The sequence below is a fragment of the Rhagoletis pomonella genome, unplaced genomic scaffold, assembly GCF_013731165.1.
Source record: "Rhagoletis pomonella isolate Grant_MI unplaced genomic scaffold, Rhpom_1.0 Rhpom_scaffold_00109, whole genome shotgun sequence".
Classification (NCBI taxonomy): Eukaryota; Metazoa; Arthropoda; class Insecta; order Diptera; family Tephritidae; genus Rhagoletis; species Rhagoletis pomonella.
Genome location: NW_023458663.1, coordinates 34539 through 54009, shown reverse-complemented (window position 1 = coordinate 54009; position 19471 = coordinate 34539). Strand labels below are relative to the sequence as shown.

The 19471-nt window shown below is 35.6% G+C and overlaps 1 protein-coding gene and 1 long non-coding RNA gene across 2 annotated transcripts; one reads left to right on the top strand and one right to left on the bottom strand.

Moving 5' to 3' along the window:
- The first annotated feature begins 363 nt into the window (after nt 1-363).
- LOC118750003 lies at nt 364-3570 on the top strand. The gene is made up of 3 exons (XM_036484741.1): nt 364-778; nt 870-1904; nt 2246-3570. Exons 1-3 carry the CDS (start codon nt 364-366, stop codon nt 3568-3570), a joined length of 2775 nt encoding a protein of 924 aa, XP_036340634.1.
- Nucleotides 3571-6748: 3178 nt separating this feature from the next.
- On the bottom strand, nt 6749-7175 carry LOC118750002. The gene is made up of 3 exons (XR_004994334.1): nt 7137-7175; nt 6882-6965; nt 6749-6790 (listed from the first exon to the last, which is right to left on the bottom strand). It is a non-coding gene; the product is annotated as an uncharacterized LOC118750002 (long non-coding RNA).
- Between the last annotated feature and the right edge of the window lie 12296 nt (nt 7176-19471).

The window sequence follows — 19471 nt, the reverse complement described above, 5'->3', positions numbered from 1 at the left end:
GTTGGCAGATCGATTCCATCGGCCCACATTACGATGTTCGGTATGCAAGGTGAGGCGTTATTCGATTCTGGAGCGAAGACCAGTGTAGCCAGCGCAAACTTAAAAAGAATTTTGACCAGCAAAGGGTGTGTTTTCCAAGACGTAATGGCAGACGTTACCTTGGCAGATGGCACCACAACCACTCAAAAGGTTTTGTCCACTATTTGTGACATCACTATCGGCAACAGAAATCGAAAAATAAGGATGATATCTTTACCAAATGCTACAAAGAATCGAACTCTCATAGGGGCAGACTTTATGGAACAAGCGGGCATTGTGTTGAATATGGCACAGCGCTTCTAGTACTTTGAAGACGAACCAAAGATGAAATACGACTTTACAAAACCCAGCACTAGTGATCTACCATCTGCTATCGACATAGCTGGCGCGCATGTAGTAACAGGCAACATGCAGTCACCTGGTACCAAAGCTAAGAGCGAGTACTCCAACTTCATACGCTACGTCGAAAAGTACAATAGCAACTCAGTTGTTGCGGACGCGCCAGAGATCTGTCCAGAAATAAACTTTGGTCCATCAGTAAAGAACAAACGCTCACACTCGAACGATTATTCACCACACTCCGTTCAGAAGATCTTCAGAAGCTCCTTACCGGTTGGCGAAAGGACACCGGAGAACTCTTCTCGGTTGTTTGCACCCCCAATGCGAACCAAATCCGGCAATATCGATTACGAGAACTTTTGTGATGACAATTTCTTCCCACTGTACTCATTCGAAGTAAGTTTGTCACCACAGTCAGTTGGTTACGAGCTGACGATGAAGCAGAAGATGGAACTTGACATTGCTACTCACGCATGCTGACATCTTTAAAGAGCCGACGTCTGCAACACCGTATGCTACACATCACATCGACACGGGCGGGCATCCTCCAATTGCTTTGCCGCCATACCGCCTATTACCACAACGTAAAGATCTGTTGAAGTTAGAGCTCGATAAAATGCTCAATACGGGAGTTATCGTGGAATGCGAATCACCATGGGCAGCTCCCGTAGTAATAGTACCAAAGAAGTCAGGCGGCATACGGATTTGCGTCGACTATAGAGAGTTGAATGCGATCACCAAACCAGATCGGTACCCGCTGCCGCGAATTGACGACTTGTTGCATGAAGCCAAGGACACAAACTTCATGTCCACTTTGGATTTGCAATCCGGGTATTGGCAAGTCGGGATGAAGGACGAAGATCAGGACAAAACAGCGTTTGTTACCCCGTTCGGCATGTACATATTCACGCGTATGCCATTCGGCTTGCGAAACGCGCCAGCAACGTTTCAGCGCCTAATAGATCGACTTAAAGTCTCTTTAGGAAAAATAGTTTTAGTTGCATATTTGGACGATATAATTTTATGTTCGAAAAATTTTAAAGAACACCTAGAGGAACTGAGCCGGCTATTCGAGCGCTTACAAAAATTTGGTCTCAAGGTAAACAAAGAAAAATGTCGCTTTGCTTGCCATGAAGTAAAATATTTGGGGCACATATTGACTCCAGATGGCATCAAGGTTGATCCAAGCAAGGTTACTGCAATAACAATGCGTAAATCCCCAAGAAACGTCAAGGAGTTGCTGTCCTTTCTCCAAGCGTGTTCCTGGTATAGACGGTTTGTGCCTCTATTCGCAGACGTCGCCAAACCGCTTTCGCAGCTGACGAAGAAGAACGCCAAATGGACTTGGACTGACCAGCAGCAGACGGCCTTCGATAAGATGAAACGGCTTTTAACAACTTCGCCTATACTAAAACAAGCTGACGAGAACTTGCCATTTATTCTCAAAACCGATGCTAGTGGCTATGCTCTAGGGGCAGTCCTGATCCAGGGGGAGGGACCAGATGAACATCCTATAGAGTACGCAAGTAGGCTGCTGACGAAAGCGGAGCAAAATTATTCCACTATTGAGCGTGAAGCTCTTGCCATCGTATGGGCAGTGCAAAAGTTTCGCGGTTATATAGAAGGATCCGATATAACGCTTATCACGGACCACCGACCGCTGAAATGGTTAATGACGATCAAGTCACCCACAGGACGACTAGCTCGGTGGGCATTGCTTATACAGCCTTACAATATACACATCGATTACAAGCCAGGGAAAACGAACGTTGTGGATGATATGCTGTCACGGCCTCCGTGCGAAGAGAACCATAGAATTGATGAAGCATGCAATATTTGCTCTTTGGTATTGATCTCCCGCGACGAGGAGCCAAGGATATACGTGAAGGTCAGCTTAGTGATCCCGATCTTCAAACCATTATCGACTGCTTCGAAAATAGATCGGATGATGCGGCACATTGGTCCAAAAGAGGTTATACACTCAACGATGGGGTACTCTACTGTTACAACGACGAAGACAGCGAAGATGCGCAACTGGTCGTTCCTAAATCAGAGCGTCCAGCCATATTGGACCATTATCACAATAAAGACACAGCAGGTCATTACGGAATCGACCGAACATCATACAAAATAACGTCACGGTATTATTGGCCCGGGATACGGAAAGATATCGAGAAGCACGTCCATAATTGTACTGATTGCCAGCGATACAAAGCAACAAACTTGAAGCCAATGGGCTTGTACCAAACGATTTCAAGCAAGCAACGCTTCGAAATCATAGCCATCGATCTGTTTGGGCCACTGCCACCAGATGCCAATGGGATGCAGTGGATATATATTGTTGAGGACGTAGCAAGTCGATGGGTGGAGCTCTTCGCGTTAATGGAGGCTACTGCGGAAAATTGTGGGAAAACCCTGATAGATGAGGTATTCCTGCGTTACGGAGTCCCAAGACGAATTATCAGTGACAATGGAGTGCAGTTTGTATCCGCAGTGATGCAGAAGGTTGTATTCTGCCTTGAAATAAGTCAGGTGTTCACACCGGTATATCATCCCCAGGCGAATCCGGTGGAGCGAAAGAATCGAGACATGAAGGCACAGTTGGCGATATTGGTCGGTAAGCAGCATCGCACTTGGGCAGAAAAGCTCCCCGCCATACGATTCGCTATGAATACCACTCGCTGCCAAAGCACTGGGTATTCTGCAGCGTTTCTTACATTCGGGCGTGAACCAAGAACTATAGACGATGTCCAGCATGATTTAAGGTCAATCATTCAGTCGGAGAACTTTGTTGCCGAAATCACACCATACTTAGCCACGCTCACTGAAGTGTTCCAAGCTGCTCGCGAATGTGAACGGAAGCAGCAAGATGCTAACAAGCGTGCTTCTAACCTACGACGGCGTGATCAGGAAGATTTGGAAATTGGCTCTAAGGTTCTGGTCACCACACATGTTCTAAGCAATGCTACCAAGGGTGTAACGTCCAAATTCGCACCACGACGAGACGGGCCTTACGTTATCATCGGTAAACAGGGTTCTACTTCCTACGTGATTGCTCACGAGGACAACCTGCAACATCCTTTGGGAACATATCATGCATCTTCACTAGTACCATATCGCAGTTCCAGTGACGAATACGAAGGTCCCATTAACATGATACGGCGTAGAGGACGACCCCGAAAGACCACATAGGATGCTTCATCGGGACGACTTCAGCATCCTAGGGGGAGACTGTAGCGGCCCATTTCCATTAATAGTTTATTTGTGTAACCATGTACTTATATTTTGTAATGCAACTCTGTGTATTCATTTCATGTAACAACCCTGTATTTCAATTTTACGTTATTTTGCAACTCTGTATTTATATCTAGCACTACAACCCTGTGCATTGCATTGACATTTGTGATTCCTATAAATACTCGAGCTTGTACTGTGAATTTTTAATTAGCTGCGGGCCTTTGACGAGTGCGGTTCTCGTCCGATATTGCTTCGGACAGTCCAAACTCATAAAAATAAACTCAAAGCTAAAAGTTCTTATATTTTTCTGTCACTTGTGTTTTTTTTATAAACAATAAACGTGTCACATGACATACAAACTGCGAAGCAAAAGGACTCTCAGCATTTCAAAGCTCATTTTTTTATATATTTTATTCGTAGTAATATTAAAAACTGCGTCGTTCATTGCCAGATACTTAGCATGGTTCCTTCCGCCTGCCAGACACCCTTAAACCATGATAAATTGTAGTTATACTATCGTCATAGTATAAAAGCTCATTTTTATATACAGTATATTTTGCTTAGCTGCACATCCTTCTTTGCACGAAAAACTTGTGCACGTAACCGAAAAAGGCACTTAAGCGAATTTTCTTTACTACTTCAATGAGGAAGGTATCCGAATCCCTATGAAACCAAATACTGGCGGAGCACTTACCATGTAGAAATTACTGCAAGCGAAATTTTTACCGAATGTCATCTAATTATCTATATAACTACATAAATTGATAGCCATTTTCGTTGTTCTGCGAGATGAGCAAAATAAATAAAAGGTTGTAAAATTAGGTAATTGTAGGGCCAGTGCAGGTAAACGTAATACTTTCATTGATAATTGATACTAGTCGCACAATTTTTAAGGCAGGTATCGCCAATGTGCAGGTATGTTGCATGCATCTATCGGAGCAGTTTCCTTATAAATGTTAAAAATAATGCTTTTGATTCGCATTTTGGGGTAGGTATCTTAAATGTGCACTTAAGCATAGAGGCAGCAAAGCAAAATATACTGTATGTCACTTGGGGAACTATCAAAAGATGTTTCCTCACTTGCCAGACCGTTTTGACAGTTTCATTAAAAGTCGTAGGTGTGAGCATGAAGAAACTGATAAATATTATACGTTCGTTAGTTACCTATCGGAGTCGGCGGTCCTTACAAGCCGAGTTCCAATTTCTTACAAAATTTGTTAATGCCAATGGCTATTCGCTATGCCACAAAGCCTATTTTTTGCAAAATTTTATAAGAAATATAAACGTAAAATTAGACTAAAAATCTATAAAAAGAGTTTATTTGAGAGAAAATTATTTAGAATAAAATGTTCATGCCAATAAAATAAATATCTAATAAGTATATTAATGTGTTGGAGTCTTATGAACTTTTTTTTTATTTAATTTAATTAAAATTTCGATATTGTATTAAAAATTTATTGTTTACTATAGGAGAGAAAAATTATTTTTATAACTCTCTGGAGAAAATTTCAAGTTGTCAAATGACCCAAAAAACTCTGAGACACGTAGGTAAATTTAATTTTGGATCCTAGATTATGGATCTATATACCGTTTTTTCATATCAGATCATTTTCCCAAGATATTTTAATTTTTACGAAAAAATTTATGTTTAGCAAGGAAAAACCTAAAAAGATAACAAATCTTTTGAAATGTTTTTATATATATTAAAGCTGTTCTTTTGCTTGAAATAAAGTCAATACGATTGTTCGTCACTGTATGTGTAGATTTATTTTATCTTTAAATCCGACAAATGAGTTCCTTTGTTTTCTCAATTTTATAAATATTTGTTCAATAAATGAATGAATTGAAAAATTTTAATTTTTTACTGAAATCTACCTCTGTTTATTTTTAACTCTGTCACATGAAAACAAATAAACCGGTGAGGGCACGCTGCTTTCAGACGCACTTAACCAAAATAAGTCCGAACGCGCTCGTTGCATTGCGCGACAGCCTTTAACTAAAAATAACGGTTTTCCAAGTTGTGATCCATTTTTTTTGTCAACAGAATATTTTAGAGTAAAATTTTGCATATATGGTTTTTTTCTGTGTGACAAAGTGGTGGAGAAGACTATTATTTTTATATTTTTACCAAGAATTTTATAAAAATTTACCCATAAAAATTATTTATAAATAAATAGAAAATATGTTCTTGAAGAGTTTTTAATAACAATGAAAATGACGGTTGAATTGTCAAAATCGGTAAATTAGTTCGTCTATTATTGAATTTTCAAGTAAAAAGGACAAAAAAAACACTTGCCGATGTATAAGAAAATATTATTTTTTTTTTGTAAAAGTAAAGTTACACATTTGTTTGTATTGCCAATGGTTATCAAAAAATAACACTACTGATTGGAAATAAAATATCACATAATTCTAGTGGCCCGTTTCAGAAATTCTGACTCTGTAGCGAAATAAAAACTCAACAAAACTAACCCAGCCAGCAAAATCATCGTAAACAAGCTCGTAATTGGATATTTTCTCGAAGAAAAACCGGATTAAAAATCGTTTATGATAGCCGTTTACGAGTCTTTTTCGAGCACTTTTTCGCTTTAAATTGTGCATCGCCTACGAACAGTCGTAAACGGATCGAAATTTTTTCACGCAGTTTCTTCCATGCAAATTATGTGCGACATTTTTTTTTGTATGGAAGAAACTGCGTATAAGAAATTGTCAAAAAACAAAGAGGTTTTCTAGCTATTCAAGCGTGCACTTTATTATACTAAAATTAAATGGGCTATAAAACTGCATACTTAAAATTTTTCTAAAAAATCTGATTTGAAAGTAGAACTTCATACTAACTATATTTTTATAAAAAACAATTAGGGAAGAAATCAGAATAAAAAACTTTGCATTCATGACGAAAAATTCTATGTGCCAATATTTTTTCCCGGTACTGTATATGTGAAGTTATTTTCAGATAAATAAATATTAACAAACTATCTATTAACAAATTAACAATTAAATAAGAGGGGTTTAATATATTATATATTATATTATAAAGTTGCTGAATTTATTTTTTATCTTTTTTGCCGATAGGCTGCCAGTTTTTTTTGCCGGTCGTGTGCATATTGGAAGTGCTTCTTTGAAACGGAAATAAAAACTTCTTCGTGGGAGTTAAATTTTTGACGAAAAGCACCTAAGAAAATAAATTGAAAGATTAAACTCCATTGGAAACCGGAAAATTTAATTAAGTAAAAAGTGGTAATAAATAATATTATGATCCGTACTTCTTATTGCCGCAGTCGTTGCCTAACCAATAGCGCTGCTTTTGGTACCAGTTCCCTTCCACGAGAAAAGTTTTGATACCTCATCTGTAATAATTTTTTTTTAATGAATCATTTATTGACGCTAGTATGGATAAGGCTTCGGATTTCGCACGCCTTGTTAATTGAGAAGCCATATTATCAATAAAACATTAAGTTCAATAACTGCAAAGACCTAATAAACTAGCAAATTAAAAAAATAAATAACTATAAACTTACGAGATAGGGGAATTAAACGTTTAAATCCTTTAGTGTTACTCCGCGCAGCCTGTGAAAGAATTGCAAAACTCGTTAAATTAATTTGTATTTTTGAATTACATATGTAGTAGCTACTTACAAGAAGTTTAATTATAAAAGAAAGTGGTAGATCGTCCGATCGATCGTTAATAATTTTCTTAAATTGAATATTTAACAAACTACTTATAAAATATTGTGATTGAAGAAAAATTGTCAACAAAACTAAAATTTTTTCTTGTGCTGACAAATTACTACAAGCCTCTTTCTATTATATTTTTTTGTTTTATCGTTTACGAGCTTTTCTCTAACTGTTTGGGGATACGAGAATCCCTCGTAAAACATAATGTTCGTAAAATGTACGTTTTCTTGCTGGCTGGGAAGGCAAGTAAGATTTCAAGTATGTATGTATGTATTTTTGTATTATTTAATTAAATTCATCATTTTCATCGTGGTCCATATCTCCATTATCGTCATCACTGATTTATATTTATGCATAATAATATTCTAAATCAAAATTCATTATCGTACTTACGTGATTCCCACCAAAAAAGCGCATAAACATACATCTTTTCATAAAAATTAAAATATCTTGGGAAAATGATCCGATATGGAAAACCGGTAGATCCACAATCAAAATTAAATTTACGTTTCTCGTCTTTTTTTTCGTAATTTGAAAACTTGAAATTTTCCCTAGAGTTTATAAAAATAATTGTTTCCTTCTATTTAATTAAATTTAAAAAAAAAGTTCATGAGACTCCAACACATTATTAATTTAATTTCTAAAGAATTTTTTCTCAAATAAACTCTTTTTATAGATTTTTATTCTAATTTTACGTTTATATTTCTTATCAAATTTTGCAAAAAATAGGCTTTGTGGCATAGCGAATAGCCATTGGCATTAACAAATTTTGTAAGAAATTTGAATTCAGCTGATAAACTCCTATAAGTAAATAACAAACGTATAAGGATGACAGTACGACTGGTAATTATAATAGCGAGGTTTTAGTTTTTTAAACTATAATTTTATTGTTTTCTGTGCTTTAAATACCTGCATCGGTTTCTTTCTTTGTTATATTTTTTTTGGACCAATCTTAAAAAAAAAAAACTACTAGACATAAAAGAAGAAAGTGTGCACTATAATTATAAACCAAATTTTCGTGATTTGCTTTGCATGTTACATATGTATATGTATATGTATTCGTTTGAACCATTTCAAATGGGGAATTTATTTTTAGGAAAATTTTCAAAAACAGTTATTTGGTTTGCTTGTCGGGCAATATTTTTTTATATAGATATGCACTGGATCTTTAGCTAAAAACTTATGTGGCAAAACTGTCCCGCACGTATCCATTCTTTCCTATTTGAAGTCAAATAGTAAGCTCCTTCAATTGGGATTTCCAGCAGAAATGTTCAATGTCTGGCTATAGAGAGAATCGATGCTCAAATAATATAAAAGCTACACTGAGACAAAGGATTAGTTTCGACAACTAAAGATATTTAGTTCCCGAATTTTGACAATATTTGGGAACTGTTTCCAAGGATTGGGAACTATTACCATGGGTTGGTAATTATAACTAAATATATTAAAGCTTCTAATATTCATCTAGGGTGTACCAAATCGTTAATTTAGTTGATGGGTTTGGTTAATACTAATAAATATTTTTTTGAAGCATACTTCTACAAATTCCATTCAACTTAGCGTATGATTCATAAAAGGATGTTATTAAGCTCTGCTAATGTAGATGAGCTTTCTTTCAACACATGGTTTAGTCATATTACCAAATCTTAGTTGAGGCAACCACGATTTGGTTTGAGAGCGGAACGTATTCATGCTTGTGAGCCACCCCCAAATAATGCTGAGCGCTCGCGGGGACATGGGTGTTTTACATACGAAGAGCACCAGCCGAGCAATGCACACAGTCCCACTTATTGAATCGTTTGAATGCGCTAGTATGCCGACCATTGCGTAAAAACGATTCAATGAATGAGACTGTGTGCGTGGAAATCATTGCTCCGCTACCGCTGTTCGTATATGGATGAAACACGCGTGTGGTCACAGAGCGCTCAGTAAGCTATGTCATGCCGATCACTGCGCTAGGTAGAGAAAGAAAAGTGTGTGCTGCTATGACATGCCCAGATTTGTTTGTCTCAGTTTCAGTTTTGCCATCGCTGCGAGTTGTTTCGGTGTGCGCATAGTTATTTAAAAATATAAAGTTTGATGCCAACCGGGGTATCTCAGTGGATATATAATTCATGTGAAATATTATTTGAAAGTATCTATTTAGCCAAGGAAAAAGCAAAGCAGTATACTTAAACCAGCACTTCCAGCAGATATTAACCTGGGTTTTCGCACGACTGTTCCAGTTTCATCGTTTCTATTTAGGAAATTCTTACCACCATATAATAATAATAGATTGGCGCATACACATATGTTAGCGTTTGGCCGAGCTTCTCCTCCGACTTGTGGCGTGCGCCTTGATGATGTCACACAAAGCGGAGGGACCTACAGTTTTACGTCGACTCCGAACGGCGATTATATTTTTATGAGAAGGTGTAATAATAATAGATTGGCGCTTACACATATGTTAGTGTTTGGCCGAGCTTCTCCTCCGACTTGTGGCGTGCGCCTTGATGGTGTCACACAAAGCGGAGGGACCTACAGTTTTACGCCGACTCCGAACGGCGATTGTATTTTTATGAGAAGCTGTTTTTCATGGCAGAAATACACTCGGAGGTTTGCCATTGCCTGCCGAGGGACGGTCGCTGTTAAGAAAAAACCTTTTTCTATATTTTTTGCGATGTTGCTTTGACCAATGTTGCTTTTACCACCATATACATATGTATTATTTACTCTAATAACTATTTATGTAAACATGTATGTATTTTTTATGCGTAATATATGCAAATAAAAGAAGAAAGTAAACACAACAACCATCGAGTAAATTTTTATTTGTGTCAAACTGAAACTATTTTTCCAATAATAAACGATTAGCTGATTCAAGTCTACAGCAAGTTCACAAAATTAATTGAAAACTTGTATCAACCAAAGCATTGTTTATATTTGCTCAACAATGATTTTATTCAACTAACAATATTGTCCACTCAAGGTAGTCGTTTTGTAATTATTAACCAATATACATTTGTCCCAACTAGAAGTCTCAAGTAAATTGCAGACTTTCGTGAACTAGATATTTATTTCGCAACATCCAACTATGCCACTTGGTCACTATAACCAAATCTTGGTAATTATAACTAAACCTTTTTCTGAGTGCACTGGGGTGGAATTTGGGAGTCGGCGGTTCGCTCCGTGAAACTACATTTGCGCCGTGTAATTGGAAATTCTACTCTCACCGCTGAACAGAGAGTATCTCTTGATACAGATTGAAGCTGTGGTGAATTCACGACCGATTGGTGTAGCTCCGGATTCTGACATTAATTACCTAACCCCATATAGCAGTTGGAGACATTGTGGTAATAATTTGCTCCTTTATTACACACCTGCCGTCTGGCCAATGGGTAAGGTGTTGGTAACATTTCCGGGGGCTGATGGCCTTGTCCGCGTGGTGAAATTTCGTACAATACGAGGAGAAATAACACGACCAATAACAAAGTTGGTGTTTTTTCCAGCTTCTGAAACAGTGTTTCAGCGGGGACCGGAATGTTGAGGAATGCTATGAAAATATCAGCAGTTTTTGCATGTTCTCTCATCTCTTTTTATTCTTACGTAACGCTGACGACACACAATCAGTTTTGCCTTTCAATTCCCTCACACACATTGCTTGTCAAAAATCATCAAAATTGAAAGCCATTACGTAGGCTGCATTCAATTTGAGAAGCAATTTCATTATCAACATGTCGCCTTCAAGAAAACAATGTAACTAACTAGCTTCTGAAGAACATTTTCCATTTTAATTCCATTGTAGATTAACATTTTAACATGTATAAGCTTAGTATTTTTTTATTTTAACAAAATTCGCATGCCAATGCTGAAAAGCTGATCAAAATTGAAAGCAAAATTTAAACTCAATTAAAAGGGAAAAATTGAAAGCAAGTTGCCCATTCAAGCAATAAATAAGAGTGTGTTAGTGAAAAAGTGAGAGAATATTGGAAACTTAAAGGGGAAAATTTAATGTGTAACGGCCCGGTAAGTATATGTATGTATATAAGGCTCAAGTTTTTATACATTCTGTCACTTGAATCTTTTCTTTTCGATCGAGCGCTGTTATTCAATAAAGAATTTAACAAAACACACCAAGCTTTTTTTTCTCGATCTGGCGATGCATTTAAGGCTTCAATTCATCGCCAAGTCCATTTATAAAAGCGTGGTATATTAAAAAGGTTTTATTTTATTTTAGTTATTTTTAATATCAGTCGGCCAATATGTGGGTTCTCCAGTGCTGAGATATTTCCCATTTATGTGTCTTATAGCTAAGGTGACCTAAATTTTTAAGTATTCCAGGAGGACAAATTCTCCACATGGAAAATACTAAAAGTTTGTTTTATATTTATTTTAACACATAAATAACGAATAGGTTAACATTGTTAAAAAAAAAAATCAAAGTTGCTCTAACCACAAGTCAAACAAGTTAACAGTACACTGCGTTGCATAATTATAAAACCGAAACATTTTACGGTTTATTTTTGGCATTTTTTTTTTGTTGACAGTGTTGTTCACTTTCTTCCACACAAAAAAAATTCGATCATACTTTGTATGGAAGAAAATGAGTGACACCGTAAAACATGCCAAAAATCAACGTTATTTTACTTATCTATATATATAATACGCGAAGGCATTTTCTGTGCAGCAGAAAAGATCTGCACCGTTCGTTCGATTTTCAAAAGTGGGATGTTAAATTAAGTGTTAAATTTAAGCGCTTGGCCTGTAGATGTGCAAACTGGTTTTATTTTTTCGAAAGGAGTTGCCACCTGTTAAATAATTAAACTCAAGTTATTTACTAAATAATACCCTCAGATCCTCACCGTCCGTTCGATTTTCAAAAGTGAGGTACCAAATTAGAGGGCTTAGGGTGTGGATGTTCAAGAAGGTTTTACCTTTTCGAAAAAAGTTGCCACCTGTTAAGAAATTAAGCTCAAATTAATTCAAAAGTTAAATCAATTATTAAATATTGGTATCAATCGAAATGGGTTTGAAAAGGCTTTATAACTTAACTACGTGTAGGAGGGTTGCCACATGTTAAAAAAATTTAATTCAATTTTAATTAAAGGAATTTGGTATGTGAATAAATAAGGTATCGTTATATGGGTGTCAAACAAAAGAGGTTTAAGAAGGTAGTAGTTTGGAAATATTTTCAATAGTGTTGCCACCTATTTGAGAAGTCTAATTGAACTATTTTATACCCAAGTTATATGAAATATTAACGATGGATGTCAAATGAAAGAGCTTCAAGAAATAGTTGGTTTGACAATTTAGAACATTTTTGATGTGTTTGAGGGTTGTCCCAGTTTAAAGGACCAAACTAAAATTATTTAATAAGTTAAATAAATTACTAACCGATGGTTATGAATGGAAGTGGGTTTAAAATCCTTTATTTCAGAACTATATTTAGGAGGGTTGCCACGTGTTTAAAAATTAAATTCACATTTAATTCATCAGTTACTTGAAATATTTATGACAATGTCAGGCGACATATATTTAAGGAAATTTTAGTTCGAAAATAATTTTTGAGAGTTGCCGCCTGTTTTGAAAGTGGTATTTCGTTTAATTATACATAAGTTACATGAAATTTAAAAATATGGTTATCAAAAGAACGAGTGTTAAGATATCTTTGAATTGAATGATTGTTTTTTTTTTTGTTTTGTTGAAAAAATTAAGCTCAAATTATTTAGTAAGTTGAATGGATTGTCAAAAGATGGGTATCAATCGAAATGGGTTTGAAAATGGTTTATTTCTAAACTGTTTTTAGGAGAGTTGCCATGTGCTTAAAAAATTTAAATTCAATTTAATTCATAAGTTAGTTGAAATAAGTATAACAATGCCAGGCGAAAGATTTTAGTTTGAAAATACTTTTAAAGGGGTTGCCACCTGTTTGAAAAGTCGAATTTGTTTTACTTATACAAAAGATACATAAATGAAATATCGAAATATTAGTGTCAAACGAAATAGTTTTAAGAAAACTATTGGCTGATAATATTATTAAGTAGAGTTGCCATCTATTTTTTTTAAGGTCATCACATCTGCACCGTTATTTCGAATTTCCAAAACGGGAAGTCAAATTAAAGAACTGGTATTCTACATAGATGTGCACAGGTTTTATTTTTTGAAGTTACAGGGAGATTTGAAATTTGATGAAATGAAAACCGACACCATGCGAGACCTTTCATCACTGAGAAATGGTTGAGATTAATCATTAGGAATATTTTTAGAGTTTTTTGAATAGGGTTTCACCTGTTTAAAAAATTTAATAAAATGCTGGCGTTTTGACGCCATGCGAGTTCACTAGTAAGTATACCTAGTAAGTATATAGTTGTGTGTATTAACTTTTGATTTTATTTTTCATTTCTGATGTAGTTCGATCCCAGCTGCATTATTCGATTATCAATTTTAGTTTCAAGTAGTGTTTCAAATCAATTTAACCTATTTATTTTTCAGCTTTTGCTTTGTGAAGTTTAGTTATTTTCTAGCGGATTTTTATAAAAGTCTGGGCTAGAATCGTAACATCCGTTCACGCATCGAAAACGATACGAAAGAAAATTACGTCATACGTCAGGCAGTATAAGCTGAATGGGACAAAGAGTACGATATCGTATGTGATGACGATTCGAGCCCTGGATTTTTTACTCGAAAATATGTTGTTGGCAGCACTGGCTTCATTACACTTCTTAAAATAGTGGTTAATTTTAAAGTGAAAAATATTTGCCACTATGTTGGCCATTAAACACTACCCGTGTCATCGTGTTTGTTTCCACATGACATTTTTAAAATGGCATACATTTTTGTCATTTCATTGCCTGCCTATGAAGTTGCTGTTGAATGATCATATCACTGTCTTGGGGCCTGTTACTCAATGTCTGGTTAACACTAATCTGCGGTTAAACATAGTTATCCACGTTACCGACATTGAGTAACCGGCCCTTACTATAGCAAAACTTTATCTCACACTTTTTTTTTAAACAACTCTAGAGATTGAAACCGTTATGAACAATGTATGTATGTAACAGAGCTGGGTAATTTTTGATTACCATTACGTTTTAATTACGATTTTGTAATTGTAATCCTTAAATTATATAGACTACGATTTCTTTTGTTGTAATCGTAAATGTTACCATTATATTATACTAATTATATAAAGAGAAGTCCTTTTTTTTTGTAACAGGTAATCTCGCGAACGGCTGGTCCGATTTTTATGAAATTTTGTATATAAATAGCTTTCACCAACCACCATGTTTTAGGCCAAAAAATTTACTTTCCGGACCAGGAACCGATTTATTCGAAAAAAAATTGTATGGTCCGATTTGCTTAAAATTTGGTACGTAGATAGCTTTTTGCCTAGATTAGCATAAAGGGCCATTTTTTCCGGGAAATGGATGGAAAACATCGTATTTATGGCCAGATTTGCTTAAAATTTGATATGTACGTAGCTTTTTGCCTAGATTAGCATATAGGATCCTTTTTTCCGCGAAGTGAATCAGGGACGATCTATTCGAATATATCGTATTTATGGTCCGATTTGCTTGAAATTTGGTACGTAGGTAGCTTTTTGCCTAGATTAGCGTATACATATGAATATTTTTTTCCGGGAAGTGGACCAGGAACCGATCCAATCGAAGAAATCGTATTTATGTTCCGATTTGCTTAAATTTGGTACGTAGGTATCTTTTTGCTTAGATTAGTATATATGATTCTTTTTTTCCGTGAAGGGGACCAGAGTCCGAACTATTCGAAAAAGTTTTATTTATCGTTCGATTTGCTTGAAATTTAGTACGTAGGTAGCCTTTTCCTTGATTAACATATAGGATCCATTTCTTCATCTAATATGTTCCGTTTTGTTTGAAATTTGGCGCGTAGGCAGCTTACTGCCTGGATTAACACATAGGATAATTTTTTCTTATAGGTGGACCAGGGACCGATCTATTATATAGAGTAGAATTGAATGATTGTTTTACAGTTCGAAATGTTTTAAGGATGAGGAAATGTGGTGATTGATAATTTTTTCTTATAGGTGGACCAGGGACCGATCTATTATATAGAGTAGAATTGAATGATTGTTTTACAGTTCGAAATGTTTTAAGGATGAGGAAATGTGGTGATTTCCGAAATAGCTATCACTTCTACCATTTTTTCATATTATTGTTGCTTTTCCACAGTAAGTTTTTCATTAAAAACGGGCTCAAGCTTAATAAAAATTGTTGAATATAATTGTTATAAGGCCATAAAATAACAAAAACAAATAACTTAAGGACGAGCACACCTAAAAGTTAAACATTCTAAAAATAGAATTACATATTAGCAAAAGCCAACAAAACCAACAACCACATGATCAAGTGAATTGCAGCGGAATAGCTGCGCTTGATTGTGTTGGCTTAACAAATGAAAAAGTCGAAAAAAGCAAGAATAATTTACAAGGCGAACTTAGCACAGTGCGTAGGCAACTGGCTGAGTCAGTGGGATCGTCGGTTCGAAACCTACTGAAAGAAGTCTGATGAGGAAATGTGGTGATTTCCGAAATAGCTACCACTTCTACCATTTTTCACATTATTGTTGCTTTTCCACAATAAGTTTTTCATTAAAAACGGCCTCAAGCTCAATAAAAATTGTTGAATGAGAATTAAATAAAAAATTGAATTAAAATTGATTTCCACTTAAATGAGTTTGGAGAAACGCAGCCTAAGGACTAAGATTACTGTAATCATAAAATACATTTCTAAGGGAAAACCCACAAAGGCTTGTGTTACTTTTAATTATGTACTAGGATGTGGAATAACGCGTTTTCTAAAAATTTTTAAGCAGATTTGCGCTCCAATGCAACGAACATTTTTATTTTACAAAATGTTTTATCAAGATAAAAAATCCCCATACACAAATATTGCCACTGATAAAACTTATCCATATCTAGCAAACAAAATGCCATATGGTAGACAATAATTTTCGCCTGTGGAGACGCGTCGTTAGCTAGCCGTTCAGTGTTGTAAAGGGTAAAATATTATTGATTAAGGGAAAAGGCGTTTACACTGTTCAAAATTCACAGGCGTTTGATTGAATCAAAAGTTTACATCATTTAACTGAAAGTTGAAAAATGTAAACGCCTTTTAAATACGATTGTGTATGATTGTGTATGATTTTTTGAAAATTTCATCACTGCTATAAAACTTGAAAAGGAGGACAGGAGGACATTTCTCGTCAAAAGGAGGACAGAGAAGGACAAAATTTTTGAGGAGGACAAATCAAGTTTGAGGAGGACAATCCTCAAAGTTGGACGGTTGATCAGCTTACTTTTATGTGTCTTATAGCGTCCTTCTGTCGTTGTTATGGTATGCTTAGCGTTAAACACTAGCAACAAATCTTTCCCCAAGAGTTTTTAGGAAATCCACATGTTGGCTTTTAGTTATATCGTGTCTTGGGAGTTGTAGATCGCTGCAATTGTAAAATGGCCGTGTGCCTCCCCTATTCGCAGATTCGTCGACTGTATGTGTTCCGTTTTGTAATTTGAAGTTGGGTGAATTTAACTTTATTTCTTGCTAGCCAATGCCCGATTGCTTCGCGGCGCCTAATAAGAACTTTTGCGTTGGCCAATGCAAAAGAGCGTTTAAAAGCAAAAATAGTCTTTAAAGTCAAAATTTTTAGTTTAAGTTGAAACCACTAAAGACTAGTAAATTAGGGATTTAAAATTATACCATCGTAAAAAACGTGGTTCGAAAAATGGGGGGTTTTCAAGAACTATTTTTAAAATATTTTTCTTTATGACGAGATGACTTATTTTGTGAGAATCAAAAATATTTTGTAATTTATTTTCGAAAACTTAGGATGAGATATATTTGGTAAGGTGTTAAACATCGGGGTTTTGTAAAAAAGGGAAATTTTATTGCGGATTCCGATAGAATACCTATCCAGAAATAATAATTGTATGGTGACATTTTTCTGTAAGGTGACAAACCCCTAGAAATGGGCGTGGCAATTGCAGGACTAAAGTTAGCAAAACGCTGACTTTATTACGGATTTCGGCAGAATACCGCTTCGTTAACAACATTTGTTCCACAACTTTTTCAATTCAAGAATATTCTAGAAATGGGCGTGGGTATATTAAAACCAAAGATCATAAATTTAGACTATTGTGGATTTCGCCAGAATATCTATATGGATTGAAAAAGTTGTGGAAGAAATGTTTTTAACGAAGCAATATTCTGACGAAATCCGCAATAAAATCTGCGTTTTGCTAACTTTAGTCCTGCAATTGCCACGCCCATTACTAGGGGTTTGTCGGAGCCATGACATAATTTTTTTATACGAAATCCTTCCGACTTAAAAAAGAATGGCTCATATACCGGTGATCTTTCCTTCCTAATTTGCCACTTTCACAATTCGTGTTAATATTTATGAACTGATTTCTAGGTTGATGCAAGATCTCATTTAGGGTGCATGAGGGCGTCAGACAAAGGTGCGCTTACACAATTTTGCGGTCTTTCTATGCATACTTAACCCCATCCTTCATTTAGCTATCTGAAACTAAATTCGTATAACTTAAACATAGGGCCAAAGCAGACCAACCACACGGAGTTTCTATACATTTTGGCGCCATCTATTGGATCCATTGTATGCAAAACCATAGCTTACCATAAAATTAATACGTTTTATGAATTTCAAAATCGACTCCAGTTCCACTCACCTGGGTCCATTTTTATCAAAAGAGTTTTTCATCACACAGGTACCTAGCTCGCATTTAAAATTTAAACGAAATCGGTTAATAAATACGACTTTTATAAGTAACTCTACTCCAGCTCCACCTAGCGAGTTTTCTAGTAGCATATAATATGACCATATATGTAAGGTATATCTAACCCCCGACAATTTGACGTAACTCTATTCAGTGGTTTTTGAGTTTAGTCCGAACAACGAAAACGATTATCATTCTATTTATGAAGATAGGACAGTCGATAACGAAACTCATAAAAATCAAAGCTCCAAACTTTGTACAAAATTAAAAAAATTCTTAAAAATTTCCACAAATTTTACCTTTTACCAAAAATTATAAAACGAAGTTACAATAACCCAGTGGGATTTAGAAATCTAGGAGGAAATGGTTCCCAATCGAATGATACTTGCCCATTTATGTACGTAAATGTATATAGATGCAGCCTTTCAAATAATTACCACTTTTCGCCATAAGTGCGGTATTGATAACATATCGTCGCTACCATGTCAAACTCTCAAATGTGAAAAAATGCTTTTTCATTTACGATACCTTGCGCATGCGTTTAGAATGATACGTAAGTTGGCAAATCGTCGAATTTCTAGTCTTCTTAGAAGCAGAAGATACTGGCTTTAACAAAGTGTCGAATCTCACACTTTTTCCTAACGACAAAAACATTTTTTACAGCAGTTTCTTTGCTCTCCTTTGCTTTGCTTGACATGGTAGCGACGATATATAGCTGTTTCGCATTTCAGGACGTTAGCGTAAGCGGTTACAGAGATAAGCTATATAAGAAGTTCAGTTTGTATGGGAGGTGTCAGGCACCCTTTTCCAACGCCTACCAGTTTTCGCCATAAGTAGAGTATTTGAAATTTATGCATCCGTGATAAGTTTCAGTTCCCCAGCGTATTTAGTTTTAAAGATATATTGTTTTTTTACGTTTTAATCTGTATAAGAATTTTAGGAACATCCCGACCCCAGCGCCACTTACCGAGTAAATTTTTGATCGAAATATTTATTTTCAAGGTGCTGGCATATGTTCCAACTATGAACCAAATCGGTGTAGCCGTTTATTAGTTTAGTCAAATACCATGTACAGAAAACGATATGAAATTGTAAAAATGTTACCTCTCAGATTTCTCAATTTTTTGACCACAAATAGTTTTGATTTTTTAGCGAAAAACCCCCACAGTAGTTCCAAAGAAGTACGATTGGTTACGGTTGAACACATGATTTGAATGTCAATAAAACTAAATTTGTAGTTATATATATAGGAGAAAATTTTTAGAACAGTGCGGCACTAACTCTAAATATATACAACGAAGCACTGGAAAAAGTTAATACATTCAAATTCTTAGGAATAAAGATCGATGACAAACTTGATAAATGGATTCTATATTTTCAGTTAGACTTCTAGCAATATGTACATCGGTGAAAACTGCCTTTAATTCT

What these genes read in the sequence shown, in the direction of transcription:
- LOC118750003 (XM_036484741.1), top strand. Translation starts at nt 364, where the DNA reads ATGAAATACGACTTTACAAAACCCAGCACTAGTGATCTACCATCTGCT. An exon ending in ACTGTACTCATTCGAAGTAA is followed by an intron (nt 779 to 869) that starts GTTTGTCACCAC and finishes ACATCTTTAAAG; the next exon opens with AGCCGACGTCTGCAACACCG. An exon ending in ACATCCTATAGAGTACGCAA is followed by an intron (nt 1,905 to 2,245) that starts GTAGGCTGCTGA and finishes TCCCGCGACGAG; the next exon opens with GAGCCAAGGATATACGTGAA.